The sequence below is a fragment of the Triturus cristatus genome, chromosome 10, assembly GCF_964204655.1.
Source record: "Triturus cristatus chromosome 10, aTriCri1.1, whole genome shotgun sequence".
Classification (NCBI taxonomy): domain Eukaryota; kingdom Metazoa; phylum Chordata; class Amphibia; order Caudata; family Salamandridae; genus Triturus; species Triturus cristatus.
Window position 1 is genome coordinate 154,317,683 of NC_140593.1, and position 15,639 is coordinate 154,333,321.

General features: G+C 42.8%; 1 protein-coding gene across 1 annotated transcript; it reads right to left on the reverse strand.

The window, feature by feature from the left end:
* Positions 1-330: 330 nt before the first annotated feature.
* On the reverse strand, positions 331-10,079 carry LOC146789110 (uncharacterized). The gene is made up of 10 exons (XM_085631033.1): positions 9,122-10,079; positions 8,270-8,362; positions 7,914-8,018; positions 6,826-6,935; positions 6,451-6,645; positions 5,067-5,229; positions 3,338-3,503; positions 2,753-2,847; positions 1,278-1,357; positions 331-495 (listed from the first exon to the last, which is right to left on the reverse strand). The coding sequence occupies exons 1-10, from the start codon at positions 10,077-10,079 to the stop codon at positions 331-333; spliced, it is 2,130 nt and encodes a 709-aa protein (XP_085487159.1).
* Between the last annotated feature and the right edge of the window lie 5,560 nt (positions 10,080-15,639).

Here is a 15,639-nt window from a genome sequence, read left to right on the forward strand (position 1 = left end):
ATCTCATTTCAGGATTCGGTATTTACCGAATCGGTAAAATTACCGATTCGGTGATTATGATGATAAAACCCATATTGCAATGAAAACTATGAAATATTTCCCAAACTTCATGGTAAATATGGGTTTTATACCACTGAATTTTGCACAATAAATGCACACACACGCTCACACATACATGACACCTTTCTTTCACAGCTGCATCACAGGAGGATTCATGGTAAGGGTCCCCCTGACAGCAAAGAGAAAAGACAGTTTCTATTTAAGGGCAATTTTATTTCAATAAATACAAACTCCAATATATTAAATAAGTTAAATACTATGTGTAGGTCCCTAAAACCCAAAATCTTCTATCAGTGATCCTTGAAGCTCCTCTCCATTGGGTGACCGGCACCATCCAGTGAAGCCAATAGTTCTGGTTGCAACAATATGGGATGTCTGGATCTGACAGTATTCTGTCACACGAACCTGGTGAGAGGTCTGACAGGACCAGACATCCTAAGAGTAACAAAATAAATAGAATTTTTCAACAACATCGGTATCAGCTATAAATTAAAATTCCTTTAGGGTAGAGGGTAAAAAAATACATTTATGGTATAATGCTAGTATTTACCAGTGGATGTATTGGTATGTAATATTTGGCAGCTTAAATAGCTAAAACATGACGGACATCAAAGTATGATTGTGCGTCTATCATTTAAATAGATATGGAAATGCACAGTTTTATAACTTCATTTATACGCAAAACACAAAATAAATTTGGATAAATACAGATAGAATGGTCCAAAAATAAATATGGATAAATACAGATGGAAATGGCCCAAAAATAAATACCATAAAACCGGGAGCCTTAAATATAATGTACAAGCAAAGAACACAAACAGAATGCAACAGTATATATACATTGGATCTGTGCAGCTGCATCCTGAGGGGCGTGGAATCGAGGATCTGTTGCTGTACACATCACCAAGCGCTGACTTTCAGGTCAATGCCCTGTCGGAGTGTGAAGGGTAGAAAATATCTGCAAATCAATCAAACTGAAGCATTCTGATAAAAAGTATTGTGAGCTGTCTGTAAGACTGTCCGACTCCACTGCCATCTGTAAGTCTGTTCTGGCAATGTCTTCCTTTCAGCTCAGGGTCGACGCGGATATCCGGCCTCAGATTGTGATACTTCTATTTCCGGTTAATAAAGTGCAAATGGCAGCTGGCTCAGGTCTTGTGCGGATGCTTCTGTGGTCAGTAGAACAAGACTTGTCGTAGCAAGTGGTAGCTTCACACCTGCGAGTTCTTCACCCTCTCGAACGTCTGCATGATGTGGGTGGTGGGGACGCAGCCCTCCCTCACGATGCTCAGGATCCCTGGAAAGGAAGAAGCACAACAGCATGAGATTGAGAGGGCTTAGAGAGTTATGAGGTCTGTGAGCAGCAGAGGGAGGGGAAGAGACAAGCATAATGAGCACAGTAGGGATTGGCTCCTCAGCATCCAATGGGTGATGGAGTCCAGGAGGGAACCGCCCTCTCACATGGCATATACTGACTGGAGAAAGCGTGGGGTCTGCGCCCTCAGGGAGACATTGAATGACTGGGGCAGGGTGGGATATCATGGAAACAACAAACTGCTAAAATACAGACTCGAAAACTTTCACTGCCAAAATATCTACCACAAACAACAATCTCCCTGCAAAAATGTCAACCCAAAGTAAACTCACTATCAAGCACTTGGCCAATAAATTCAGACAGGAGATGGAATAGTAAGTTAACTCTGTATTTTAATAATTATGGAGTGAGTCTCACTGGAATTAGGAACTTTTATCAGGTCTAGTGCTCTTTAAATAGACATTTGTGTATATTTTTGTATGGTCAATATTTTGTAAATCTGCATGTCAGAATCTGTGATTCTGAGGTCTCTATTTTCAGATGGGAGCAGAGTAAGAACCTTCAGGCACTGGGTAATTTGGGCGGGTGGAATTGTCCCTGAGAAAGAACAATGGGTTTGGGGACAAAATAAAAGATCCCGCCTTGGGGAATATTGTCTTACTGAGGGAGGATCTGGGTCCCTGTGCTAACTAAGTCAGAGTGAATTTGTAAGCACTATTACTAAATTTGATGAATTTGCAGTATGCAATTTGCATCATTTCTTCTTCACTAGAGATGGATTTGAGCATAAAATGCCTCCGAAGGAGACATTTTTCGCTGATTAAGTCTTCTGCCAGTATCTAACATGACTTTTTAATGAGCGGTATATACTACCATGAAAATTTCATGCAAGATAAAGGCGAACTGAATTTCACACCGTTCATGTAATTTTAGAAACATTTTGTGAAACAAATTATGCAAGATGGTACACCAATAGTGCAGACTAATGATAAAGAGAAATGCTTGTAAAGTTGAAAGTAGGGGTCAGGATTTGGCAGAGGTAAGAAACCTCCGGTGGCATCCCTGCAAACTTAGAATGAGCGCTTGGAGTTTTCCTCAGGGGCTCAATAAAGTGCATCTTTTTGTTACGCATTTAGCTTAGCCCCTTTAATGATTCAGCTGTCCATTCATTCTGGGCTTTGTAAGTCTGAATGCCTTGGACACCAGGAATCCACTGGATTCGGACTGTTTTTTCCCAAATCTCATGGCAGGTGTTTGGCGAGTGGGAAGGGGTGGGGGGTGCAGAGCCCCCTGTTTATATCCAAGGATGCAACTGATCTAGTTTGGGAATAGCAGGGGACAGAGATGAAACAGAAACAAGCATTGGCTGAGACCCACCTTCGTCTATCCGCAGACAGTTGACCACCGTGGAGCCCACCATCTCGTAGGAGTCCCCATCACACAGCACCCCCTCCAGCTTCTGCCGTAGACGCCTGAAACACAGAGCGGAATACAAAATCACTTATTTAAAGAAATAATCAACAAAGGCTCAGGTGCTGGAGATTAAGGGAAAGCCGGAGGAAGGCAAACATCTACCTGACCTCAAGCTCAACTAGTCAAACACACCTGTGTTTAATGCGCCCACATATAGACTTATGCCAAGCATCTCAAATGCCCTAAAACATATGCGTGAGATATCATCAACACTATTTTCCCTCATTTCACCTTTCAGTAGCACCAGTCTAGTCACATGCTTGAAAAAAGCCTAAACTCATTCAAAATAGCTCACCGCCCATCGATACTCCAACACTCTTCCATTCACCTTTCAGAATCTTCAGCTCACGACCCTCAACAATCCTTGCCCCTGCCCTCAGCTCCTAGCAGCCATCTAGTAACTCTCAAACCCCAGGCACCATCTCTTACGCAGAAGGCCCACTCACAACCTTTTCCTGATTTCAGCCCCTGTTCTGAATGAGTACTCACAAGATGACCATGTCATGGTGGGTGCTGTCACACTCCCCACTGGGATTGGCAGAAGTGATGGCCAGAGGGCCGGTCATGTCGGTCAGGTGGGCAGAGATAGTGTGGTCCGGCACTCGGATCATGATGGAGTCTTTGGTGCCCACAACGTCATAAGCTGGTCCAACTCCTACAGAAGGGGAACATAAAAAATGAATCAGCAACAAGTCAGGTGTGAGTGATTGAGCATTTGAGTTTGATTGTATTTATTTTCTCAGCATCATGAACAGAGTTACTGTACAGTGGTGACTTCATTTGGTTGTGCTTAACCTGAGCAGATGTTTGAATGGTCTAGCCTCAGAACATCAAGAGTTAATGAAGGTCCTTGAAGACGTGATTGCTCTAATTGTGCAGTGGGCACACATTGTCCATTTAGTATGAAAGAAGCTCTACTAAAGCATTTCAAACAGCCACGGTCCGTGCAGGATACAGCGGAGGGGCGGTGGGGCCGCATGGGGGGGTTTCAAGGGACGATGCAGAGGGGAAATTAAATTAAAAATGTATTTTCCCTCTGTATGGTCCCTCGATATCCCCCCCAATGCGGCCCTACCTCCCCACCGCTGTTACCTGCATGCACTGCGGCTGATTAAAAAACTGTGAAAGGCATACACACATTTGTTTGTTATATCTTGAGAGGCCAGATGTCTGCAATACATATTGTTAAACATTCTTTAAAAAAGTATTTCTGTCTTATATCATTTTATGGCTGTTTAATATATCATTCTGTCTGCGTTAGGGACTATTTTACAACTGAAAAGTACACTGACTCAACACAATTCTTATACAGCCATAGTATACCGAGTGCAACCTTTCCTTGTTTTGTCATTGCTGCAGGGTTTAATTAATGTTTTAGTCAGGAATTGTGGAAGTCACATATATTTCTTTATCTGTTTTACACATGTACACATACATCACACACACACACACATATATACATAATATATATAATATGTACATGCAATGGGTACATGAGACGGGGTCTGTGTGCTTATGGGGTGAATGTGCATGTAATACCTGCATGAGATTGGGGTTGCTACATATTAAAGGGGGGACCGGACCCTGATATGTATATGCAATAGCTCCATGTGATAGGGACCGCTACACAGAATTGGGGTCACTGAACCCTGATATGCACATACAATAGCTATATGAGATGGGGATCTGTAAACATCAGGAGGGTGAATGTACATGCAATGCTTGCATGAGATGGGGGTCTGTGGACATCAGGGGGTCCATGTGCATGTAATATCTCCATGAGATGGGGGTCTGTAGATATCAAGGGGTGAATGTGCAGGTAATATCTGCATGAACTGGGGTATGCATATATTGGGGGGGCTGAATGAACTCTGATATGTACATACAATAGGTACCTGAGATGGGGGGTCTGTAGACATTAAGGGGTGAATAGACCCTGATCTGTACATACAAAAGCTACATGAGATGGGGGTCTATAGACATTGGGGGGTGAATGGAGTGAAAGGTGCAAGTAATTTGGGCAAGAGATGGGGGTCGGTACACATAAGGGGGGGGTGAATAAAGCATGATTCAGACAAGCAACATATACATGAAGTGAGCACACCCCTGAATTTCCCCAGGCACAATTTCTGGCATTTGTATCCCTCACCCCTCTAGCCTCCCCAGCCCACCCTTCTTTGGAGAAAGAAACAGCCCATGCAAAAGAGGTCACACGTACCCATCCTCTTTAGCCACTCCCCCTTCTGGACAATGCAGCTGATACCCCCAGGGTAGACGCTCCCCATGAAGTCCCACAACAGGGGGCTGAAGGGGTGTCTCACGGCCCGCAGCTGGTCCAAGTGGGAGATGCAGATACAGATGGGCTTCTCCAGGGGTCGGTCCTGCAGCGGATGGAAGAGAGGGAAGTAATGAATTGTTTAGAAAGAGAAGAGGGAGGGCAGGGCCTTCAGACATTATGTGCAGGATCACGTAATACCTAAGTGACCTTGGAACCAGTCACACCACCTCTGTAAATAAACTAAATGTCTCTAGTGCTAGACAACAGATTGTACAAGTTAAAAGCCTGTATGGCCTTCTAATGACACTTACACCGTGACTCCTAATGTATGATGATTTATGTTGAACACGAGTTGTCTTTTGGCATTGTGACTGTTCTAAATATGTATCATTAATCTCAGATATTGATGCAAATTCCTGAGGTCTGGAAATCTGTTGATTTCCATACCCGTCACATTACCCACTGAACTGTCAATGTTATTGTTCCTTTTTACTGCATGTTTAAATAAATACAATCCTTTCCATTTGGAAGTACCACACAGGTCTAATTGTAGTTCTGTGCTTATACACTTATGTTGTTTGGTAGGGACCTATGTCTCTTGCAATACACTATTACCCTTGGTCCCTCTTGACACACAGGGTTCCCTTGTTCTTTGTTTCTCTCTTTCTAATGTCCTATAGCAGACAGACACTGGCCACAGAGTTCAACGCAATGGAATCTGCACAGTCTGAGAATGCAGACTCACTGTGTAATCTGGGGCATTAGTATCTTTCTTGTACATGTGATAGCATCTCGCTGGGATCTACTGCCCCTAAAGCAGGGTTCTCTCCAGAGACAATGTGTGGACTGGAGCCCACACTTCCCTTATCACCCCCATCTCGCACTCTCCCCCAAAGTATGACAAGCTACCCTTTAAACTGGCTGCTTTCCTTTTTAAAAATAAGTTTTGGAATTGGAACTTTCTAGGCAGATATTACCATGAAAATCCTCACCTGCAGAATGGTTTTACCCTCTCATTTCCATGACAATATATCCAACTATATATACTACAGGCTGGTATCACCATGGTAATCACACCTCTGCAGAATGGTTTTACCCTCTCATTTCCATGACAATATATCCAACTGTACATACTCCAGTCTGGTATCACCATGGTAAACACACCTCTGCAGAATGGTTTTACCCTGACATTTCCATGACAATGTCTCCGCCCACAGGGTGATTTCTAACTTATTCTAGTAAAAGGTGTCTCTTATTCTTGAATGACAGAGCATCTGTCTCGGCCTCGGGTAAATTCTGCAGAAGTTTGCTCCTCGGTGCTCACCTTGATGGTGTAAATCTTCTGGATGGCCTCGGGGTGTTTGCAGGAGGCTGCCAGGGCGTAGACAGTGTCTGTGGGGACCCCGCACACCCCACCCTGGTCCAGCAGGGCAGCGATGGTCCTTAGACTGCTGGTGCGATAGGAATCGGGGCACACGCAGGAGTCCGACGCCTCAACTTTCTCCTCTGACTTTGTTTCCTAAAAGTGCAAAGAGCAGACAAGGGGTGAGACAGCGCCACCTACAGCTGTCCTTGAGCAGCACATGCACATCCCGGAGTTAGAGGACTAAAGACTGGTTATTTGAGAGACACATTTATCGGAACTGAGTGTTAATTTAAGAATAGTAATCGTAACATATTGCATGTACTACCACTGTACCTTGAAGAAAGAGGGTCCCATGGGAATTAGGTCCTTGCTGAAAATGCAGTTTCCAAGAGATGCTGCTGCCCCGTAGATACAGACGAGACTAAAGACGGACAATACTGTGACTAAAAAAACACACAAAGACGGGAAAATTAGACTTTAAGTTCAATATTATCAACAAAAAAAAGAGGCGCGTGCTGATCACGTTGATGTTAAACCAAGACAGGGGTTCCTTCAGGAGGGATTTAAACAAAGGCCACCCAAGACGATAAAATATAAACATAAGACAGAGATTAATTTTTCACTCTGCTTCGGTCTGCATGAAATTAAGTGTGGTAAAGCATTTAAACTGGTACATGAACCCCTGTCTTGGTTTATACTTAATTGCCCTGGTTCCTAGGGTTATGGGGCTCACCCCAACTCTTCGCATTATAACAAGGTGATCTTAAGGCAGCAGTGGAGAGACAGATACAAAAACTAAGAAATGTGGAGGTCTGGCAGAGAACCAGACACATGTCAGGGTTGTAACTGACTCCATTCAAGCCAGGCACACTCCAGTCCTTGCTACAGACCACTCGCCTTTGGCCACCACCACATTACAAGTGGACTCGGGATGGCACCAGTGCTTAATTTGTAAAATATTAAGTGCCAGGGCTCTGACCAGGAGGCCACTGCAGCTTGCACCACACATCACCCTTATCATCGCTGCCAAAACAACTACTAATCATCTCTCTCGCATGAAAGTGCGACAGTTCAGATAGTTCCAGGTCCCCAAAGCTAAAGAAATGGCTGGGGAGGAAGGTGTTAGTAATTTTATAATGTATATTGTTTTCCTAAATAACTGTGATACTGCTCATCTCTAAATTACATGAGCAGCGCCACCTTGTGGCAGACTGCCCTAAGTGTGGTGTTGACAAGTAGGTGCCGGTGCCGAGCACCGGAAACCAATTAAGTGCCGGTGCTCAGCACCGGAAAGCTCCGGCTCAAATTAAGCACTGGATGGCACTTGATAGAAATTGCCTGTTAATCATGTATTAACCCTTTAGAGATCACTGACATGAATTAACTCACAAGAGTAACCCACATGGAAGGTGTCAACTTACTCTCGAGCGCGAGGGGCAGGCATTCCAAGGTGAAGAGCAGGAAACAGACCGTCACCGCCTCCATCAGAAGGGCGAGCAGCACCAGCACCACGTTGGCATAGGCGACTATGGAACAAGCAGAATAAAATGGCATCAGAGGTCGGACATGACATATTTCAGAGGTCTGCGGGGGTCGCAGTTGCTTAAGTCCTCAGATGAGGACACTACGATGCCCCAGAACTGTGCATATGGACCATCGAGTGACAGACACCGGCCTGTACCCACTACAGCCGGAAGCAGCTGCTGTCTGTCAGGGCACCTGGGCCTCAAGTACTCAACAGAGGGATGACTGGACATCGGTATCCGGAGAGACTTACCCAAGGACATCAGGAAGACATTGATGACCAGGAAGGTGACGGCACCAACAGTGAATGCACCATAACTGGCGACGTGGATATTCAGCAGGGGACCTGGAGAGGGAAGAGGAGGAGGGGCAGAGGGTTAGTCATGGATGAAACAGAACATAGGAAGGAGCTCTTCCTTCGAAGGCAGGAGATGGCTAGGAGTAGAGACAAGGGACGGAGGAGGACCATATACTGTCCAACACCTCACTCTTCTAACAGCCAATCATGGTGCTAGATATTGGCTTCTGATGATGTGTAAAACTGTATCTTCCACCTCATCCTGAACAGGTGCGCCCTGATTTGGTGAAACACACTTCTCAAAAACACCTAATCCCAGTTTATCTGAGTGATAATTCTGGTAAATATGCCCAGAGGTACAAGAAATGAGCAGTTATTTGAACAAAGGTGATAATAACTATTGGTTCTTCCCACAACTGGATTATCAACAATAGTTTATCCAGATCCATTAATGGTTTCATAAGTCATTAGTCCCCTCCTAGTGGCCACCAGCTGCACTCCTCTTCCACCCTTTGCCCTCCACCTGGCAGCCATCACATATGATACCTACCAGGTACTTCTTCAGGTCACTGGTTACAAGGACCCCCAGTCAGAAAAAGAACTGCATGTGACATCATCAAGAAACTACCTGCATGCATGGCTACTCCAAATGAAACTCATACCCAGAAATATACATCACCCCCACTGCCCCTACTGGTATGCCTTAGAATCTAAACCACACAGAAGCTTCATGACACTTGATCCCTAGGACTTTTCTGAAAACATTTTGCACATTGTAAAGATTAAGATTAAGAGATCACAAGTTACCTGCAAGTCGGAGCCACGCCCATGTGGCCCATACAGCCGCATAACAGAATGGTAGGACCGACCCAAATCTTCGACCTCTCTGGACCACGATCCTGCAGACGTACAACTGGAAGAGAGCACCAGGGATCAGCACCCAAGGGATGGAGAGGTGGGCGCTGGTGGGGTCATCGAGGGACCCCTGGATGGCAGAGAGTGAGGCCAAGCCATTGCAGATGAAGAAGAGGGCATCCGGGAGCTGGCATCTGGTAGTGCTGACCTCCTGGCCCTCCTTAGACCTGCTGGTGACACGCTTCAGGCACAGCAGCAAGTCCTGGAGCGTAGCCGATGACATCACTTGAGGTCCAGTAGAGATCAATGACTTATCAGCGATGGAGTTAATGAGGCTGGCAAAAGTGGCGTAGAGGGAGGTGGCTGTGTAAATGCTGCAGACCACTCCGAAGAAGATATAGGATCCCTGGAGTGGAATCTGTTGGATGGTGGAGACAGTGAGGAGGAGGAAGCATGAATTCTGCAGCACCTCCAGGAGGTCTCTGTTGAGGGACATCAGGCAGAGGATGCAAGCGGCAACCAGAAAGAACCAGCCCCCCACCATGCCCGCTCGGCTCTTGTCCACATTGTCCCCTGAGAGGAGCATCGTGAGGATGAACTCTTCCCAGGACATCAGCAACCAGAACAGGCTGTGGAGTCCAAGCTTGGTGGTGTGGTAGACGTCTTCTCTCAAGTAACTGTAGTAGCTGGCGCAGAGCTGGGACAGCGCATTGATGCTGACCCAGATGGCGCCAATGTAGAAGGTCTTCATGTACCCAAAGGAGTAAAAGGCAAAGATGAGCGAGGCCACAGCGTCAGCGATGTGTCCCAAGGCCATGGGCTCCGCATACTTGGAGTTCTTCTTGGTCTCCTGCCCGATGCCACTGGAAGAGGTGCTGTTGGCCGTGCCCAGAAGCAAGACGCTGAACATGGGGTTCCCGAAGCCTGGAAGGACGTTCCTCTGGGTCAGGCCCTTCAGGAGCAGGGCAGTGGCACCAAAGAACCCAAATAACACAATGAGCGGTTAAAGAATGTAAGAAGCTAGAGACTAAAGATATATATATATTTTTTTCTCTCACCCGTTGTGTGTACAGCCACGAGCTAACCTTACCCGGAGCAGTAAAAGAATCCCTTACAGCCAACAACCTTTTAACAAAAGGTGAGCCTTAAATTGAACACACTGTAGAAATTTAAGATAGATGCGATTAACATAGGGGATATTACCCGGACCAGTTAGAGTGCAGTGCCTATCAGAATCTAGCGGAATTAAATTTAGTTCCTCTATTTGTAGGAAGCGAGTGAACAACACGGAGGTGCGCGGCGAGGGTAAAAAAAGACGCACCATGCCCACGCCCACGAACGACTTTATAAGGTTTTTTCTGAATCCCTATATCCATGAAGGAGGCAAGAGAATAGGGAAATTAGTTATGGGACTCTCCATTTGGGAGCCTCATACCTATGAGTAAATAAATGATGGATTATTTTCCAAACAAAAAAATAATAAGTTATTTTCATCATTCTTTTGACAGCTCAGGAAAGCGTGAGAAATTGAAAAAACTCCCGCAGGAGTGCAGCTAAATAAATAAGTAAGCCTAGTGCGTTTTCGCACAGGTGAGTCTCCTAAATATTCGCCAAGGGTACATGAGTAAGGGGTTTCCCTACTGGTGTTAAGTTAAAGTGTGAATGAAGACAAACTGGTTGAGTGATTGAATGGAAACACTTCAAATACAAATTACGTTGTTTTATATGACAAAAGAGCCTAGGCAATTTGATTTGTGTTAATTTGGGTGTATACTGTCGACATTCAAGAATGAACAGTTAGCAATTGAGAACATAATTAATGTCCTGGTTTCTCTCTTTTCTCAAAAAAATGTGTACAATACGCACCAATGAAGTTGCACAACTAAGATAGGACATGATGTAATATAGATTTTTGTAAAAAGAAAACACACTGTGTATACCGTTAGTAAAAACTGTTTTCCATTTGTGCCTTAGGCAATCATTCCTGGATAAGGAGAAACCATTACTTATAGTCCTGAAGAAGGAGGCCCAAAACAACGAATAGCCTCCGAAACGCGTCGACGCAATACTGTTGGGTTAAATTTGGAAGGGGCACACAAACCTTTGTTAAATAAGGAAGTCAATCCTTATTCAATTGTTGCCCACAAGGTTTCTGAATTAACTGTCTCATGACAAAATTGATTGTCTTTTTAATCTCCTTGTTGGTCTTTTTTTGTCTTGTTTAGTATTATCTATTCAATTGTTTTTTTAAAAATTTGTCGCTTTTTTATTAAAAACCAAATGCATTTTTTACAATGATTATACTGTGGTAAAAGAAATCTTGTGATGCAAATAAACCGTTTGCTTTTATATAGATTGACGTTCCTTTGTATTGAAGTGTTCCACAAAAAGGAGTGATTTGTGAATACCTGATTTTGGTAGCTTGAATGAATAGAATGTGTGAATGAATTAGTAAATATCCTATCCAAAAAGGAAAACACATTTTTTACTTTACAGTTCTTTGGTGCTCTATTTCCTTTTTGAGAAAATTGGGCCCCTCTCTTACCTTTTTTTAAACTACATAGTACAGCCAAGTGGCTGGAGAGGTATTCTGATATATTTGATCACTTTTTAGTGACTTCCTGATATAACACTTAGAATTATGGACCAATTCAAGACCTTTGGGTTCACTGAGGACCAATTTAATAAGATCATTGGGTCCTCTTCTCACAGTTCAAATAAAATTGTAGTCATCTCAGGGAATAATGATAAATGGGGCAATATTATGAATTTAAAAAAGAAATCCATTCGGACAGAACTTCATGCGGAGTTTCTGGTCCAATACGCCAAATCAGGGGTCATACCAATTGGTCTCCAGGTTCGGAACGAACCAGGATTATTCACGGATAATAAAAAGTTTTTAGAAATCTGGACTCACATTGCCAATAGGTGCAGTAGAGACTGGATTCTACTCATTATAGAGACTGCACAAGAAAGGGTAATCATAGAAAAGCAAGAAATAGAAAAACTTGAAAAAGCGCTCTTAGAAATGTCAGGCTTAGAAGACGCAAAAAAGCGTTTGGAGGACTTAAACTTAGACATTGACAAATATAGAGAATATCTCATAAATAAAAAAACTATAAAATTGAGAAAAGACATCAACAAATTTAGCCTGGAGATGGTTTATCCTTATACTCAGAGAGATTATTTCCAACAACCGAGGGAGGAGAGGAACTTTGAACAAAGACCGATCTATAAAAGGGGACCCAATAAAGGTGTTACTTTCTCTGACACCTCAGGTTCAAGTGGTGAAGAGGACAACTCTAGTGTTAATGAGAATATGGGACAAATAGAGGGACCCAATAGAGGTCACTCTTTTTTAGAAATCCGCCAAAAGAGAGGTGGCAGGATAGACCGAAACCCATACCAATACAGAGGACAATACCAGAGAAATCAGCATCAACAACATCAGGGAGATCAGAGAACAACTTATCACAACCAGGCCCCTCAAGACTACCCCAATACGAGGAGCCAAAGATACCGTCACTAAATGGATCAAAAAGCTCAAAATTTCCCATAATCAACCTCTCCAGTTACAACCTCACTAAATTAGAAATAGAAGTTTTAGAAAGAGGGTTTACATTTGCTCCCACCGCAAATGTTAACAAATTTAATATAGAAAAAGATCTGAAAGCCTTTTTTCGTAAAATTAGATTGCGAGAGTTCTTTGAAAATACAGAATATAACCGTCCCACGAATATTTCTGGTCTTCGGGAAAAATCTACATTTACCCCTACGATCACGCAAGTAGGCAAAAATATAGAAGCCTTTGAAAAAACTGTAGAATCTAAAGTTAAACAAATTATGAATGATTCTCACCCTGATAAAAACAACATGTCCAAAGAACTTAGGAAAGCTACGATCAATTTAAAAAACAATTTACAGCTCACCATTAAGCCCGCAGATAAGGGCGGTGGGGTAGTCGTCTTTGACACAGACGACTACGACAAGAGGATGCTACAATTGTTAGAAATCAAAGAACACTACCAAAAATCATCGTTCATTAAGCTCAATGCCTTGAACCAACAAGTTATTGATCTTGTCAATACAGCCTTAGACAATGGTTGGATCTGTCAGGCTGAACACAAGTTTTTAATCAATAAAAATGCTAGAACACCTGCCATATACGGTCTACCCAAAATTCACAAAAGTTTGACAAATCCTCCGATGAGACCTATAGTCAGCTGTATTGGTTCATTACTGGAACCCTTAAGTCAATACGCTGATACCTTTTTGAAACCTTTGGTATGTCAACAAAAATCATATGTTCGCGATTCGGCCCACATCATCTCAATGGTAGAAGGCAGGCCTTACAATGAAAATGAACAGATATTAGTGACCCTAGATATAGAGGCTCTGTACACCAATATACCTCAAGACAACACCATTGAGGTTATTGGTGACATCCTTGATAACGCAGATTTAAGAGGGGCCAATAAAGATTTCATCAAGCAATGCATCACATTGGTTTTAAAAAACAATATGTTCCTGTTCAAAAATGCCCTTTTCCTTCAATGCAAAGGTACGAGCATGGGCGCAACCTGTGCGCCGAGCCTGGCATGCCTATATGTGGCTAATTTCGAGGAGAGGCATGTCTTCAATGAGGCGGCGCCCTTCTTTGAGAATATAAAGTTGTGGCGCCGTTTCATTGATGACATCTTCTTTATCTGGGAAGGCACTGTTGAAACTCTCAAGGAATTCCTTGAATGGCTAAATTTGGGAGATGAGAACCTCAAGTTCACAGCAGTCTATGATAAGAATATAGTCAATTTCCTTGACATTTCCATCAAAAATATGGAAGGAGCTCTAGGAGTGGAGCTTTATGTCAAATCCACAGACAAGAACACACTCCTACATTACAATAGTTACCACCCACGATCACAGCGGGATAACATCCCCTTTGGACAATTTCTCCGCCTGAGGAGAAACTGTTCCAATGTTGCTGATTTTCTTAAACATGCAGAGAACTTAACCGATAAATTAAAAAATAGAGGATACCCCAAGAAGTTAATCAAAAATTCCTGTAAAAGAGCACGATTTTACAATAGGGATTGTATGATATACCCAGAACCTAAAGTCACCGAAACTCAATCAGCAGCCGACTCCAAACTGGTATTTGTAAGTCAGTTTTCCAATATTAGCAATAGATTAAAGAATGTGATTTATTCCAATTGGCACATTTTAAATGATGGTAAATTGGATAAAATTCCTAAACCAATTTTTGCCTTCCGACGCAATGAGAGCATCAGACATAACTTGGTCCACACATACAGAGAAACCAATGAGAATAATCAGATCACGCTCACAGGGAACAAAGCTATAGGAAATTACAAATGCAGCAGTTGCTCAATTTGCGACAACTGCATTGTAACCAAAACCCTTACTTATAACAACTATACCATGACTGCGAAAACGCTCAACAACTGCAGGAGTAGCAATTTAGTTTACCTCCTCCTATGTCCCTGCGGGCTAGCATACGTGGGAGAAACAGGCAGGGAACTTAGAATACGTCTGCTAGAACATAAATCTGCACTTAAGACCAATAAAAACAATGCTCCCATGGTTGACCATTTCATAAAATACAAACACAAATATACTGACTTCTCATGGTACATTATAGAAAAGATTAGTTGCTCAAAACGAGGCGGCAATATGGAAACCAAACGAAAAAACAGAGAACAGTGGTACATTTCCATTCTGGATACGGTCAATAAAGGCCTTAATACGAAAGAAGACTGGATGAAAATAGTAACGTAAACAAACAGCTGAGATGCTTGTTAAGACAGAACATTTAGTGTTAAATGTAGAGGTTTAATTAGAAGTAGAATACACAGTAACTTTAGCATAATGACCGAGTAACTGCTTAAAAAAATAAAGGATTATGCCGTGAGAACTTGGCACTGTCGCGATGAATTGACAGATTTATATTTGGAGTATTTATATACTCGTCATTTGTTCAGCCGGGAAGAAAACGGGCAAAATGATGTATTTTCTTTACATAATAAAATGAAATAAGGGATATATGTGGTTCATTGATAGAAACACTCGTTTATAATTCTTATTGAATTACACCGAGGTTTTTGTCTAATTAAACACTGCGGGACTCAAACAGGTCGCGCTGTGCAGGAACATAAAAACGTCATGCATCTTAGTAGAGAAAATTAACGGTAGTTTTAATATTAGTCCTTTGGAAAGGGAAAAACACTTAAGAAAACCGATAAATGTCGCGGTCTAGATAAAAAAGAACCCCGCTATTAACATATGGATAATAAAATATAACAAGTCAGATATGGCCGCTGTTGAAATAGGTCTAAATAAAGTTTTATGGCAAAAAAAAGAACTGACCGACTCCTTGTGCCGGCTCTGTCACTATGACGTCGACTTCCGACGCTCAATAAAAGGCAGTCCCAGTTAGACAGTCCGTCATTGAT

What these genes read in the sequence shown, in the direction of transcription:
- LOC146789110 (XM_085631033.1), bottom strand. Translation starts at nt 10,079, where the DNA reads ATGTTCAGCGTCTTGCTTCTGGGCACGGCCAACAGCACCTCTTCCAGT. An exon ending in TGGGACCCTCTTTCTTCAAG is followed by an intron (nt 6,646 to 6,825) that starts GTACAGTGGTAG and finishes TTGCACTTTTAG; the next exon opens with GAAACAAAGTCAGAGGAGAA. An exon ending in AGAGGGTGAAGAACTCGCAG is followed by an intron (nt 496 to 1,277) that starts GTGTGAAGCTAC and finishes TGTTACTCTTAG; the next exon opens with GATGTCTGGTCCTGTCAGAC.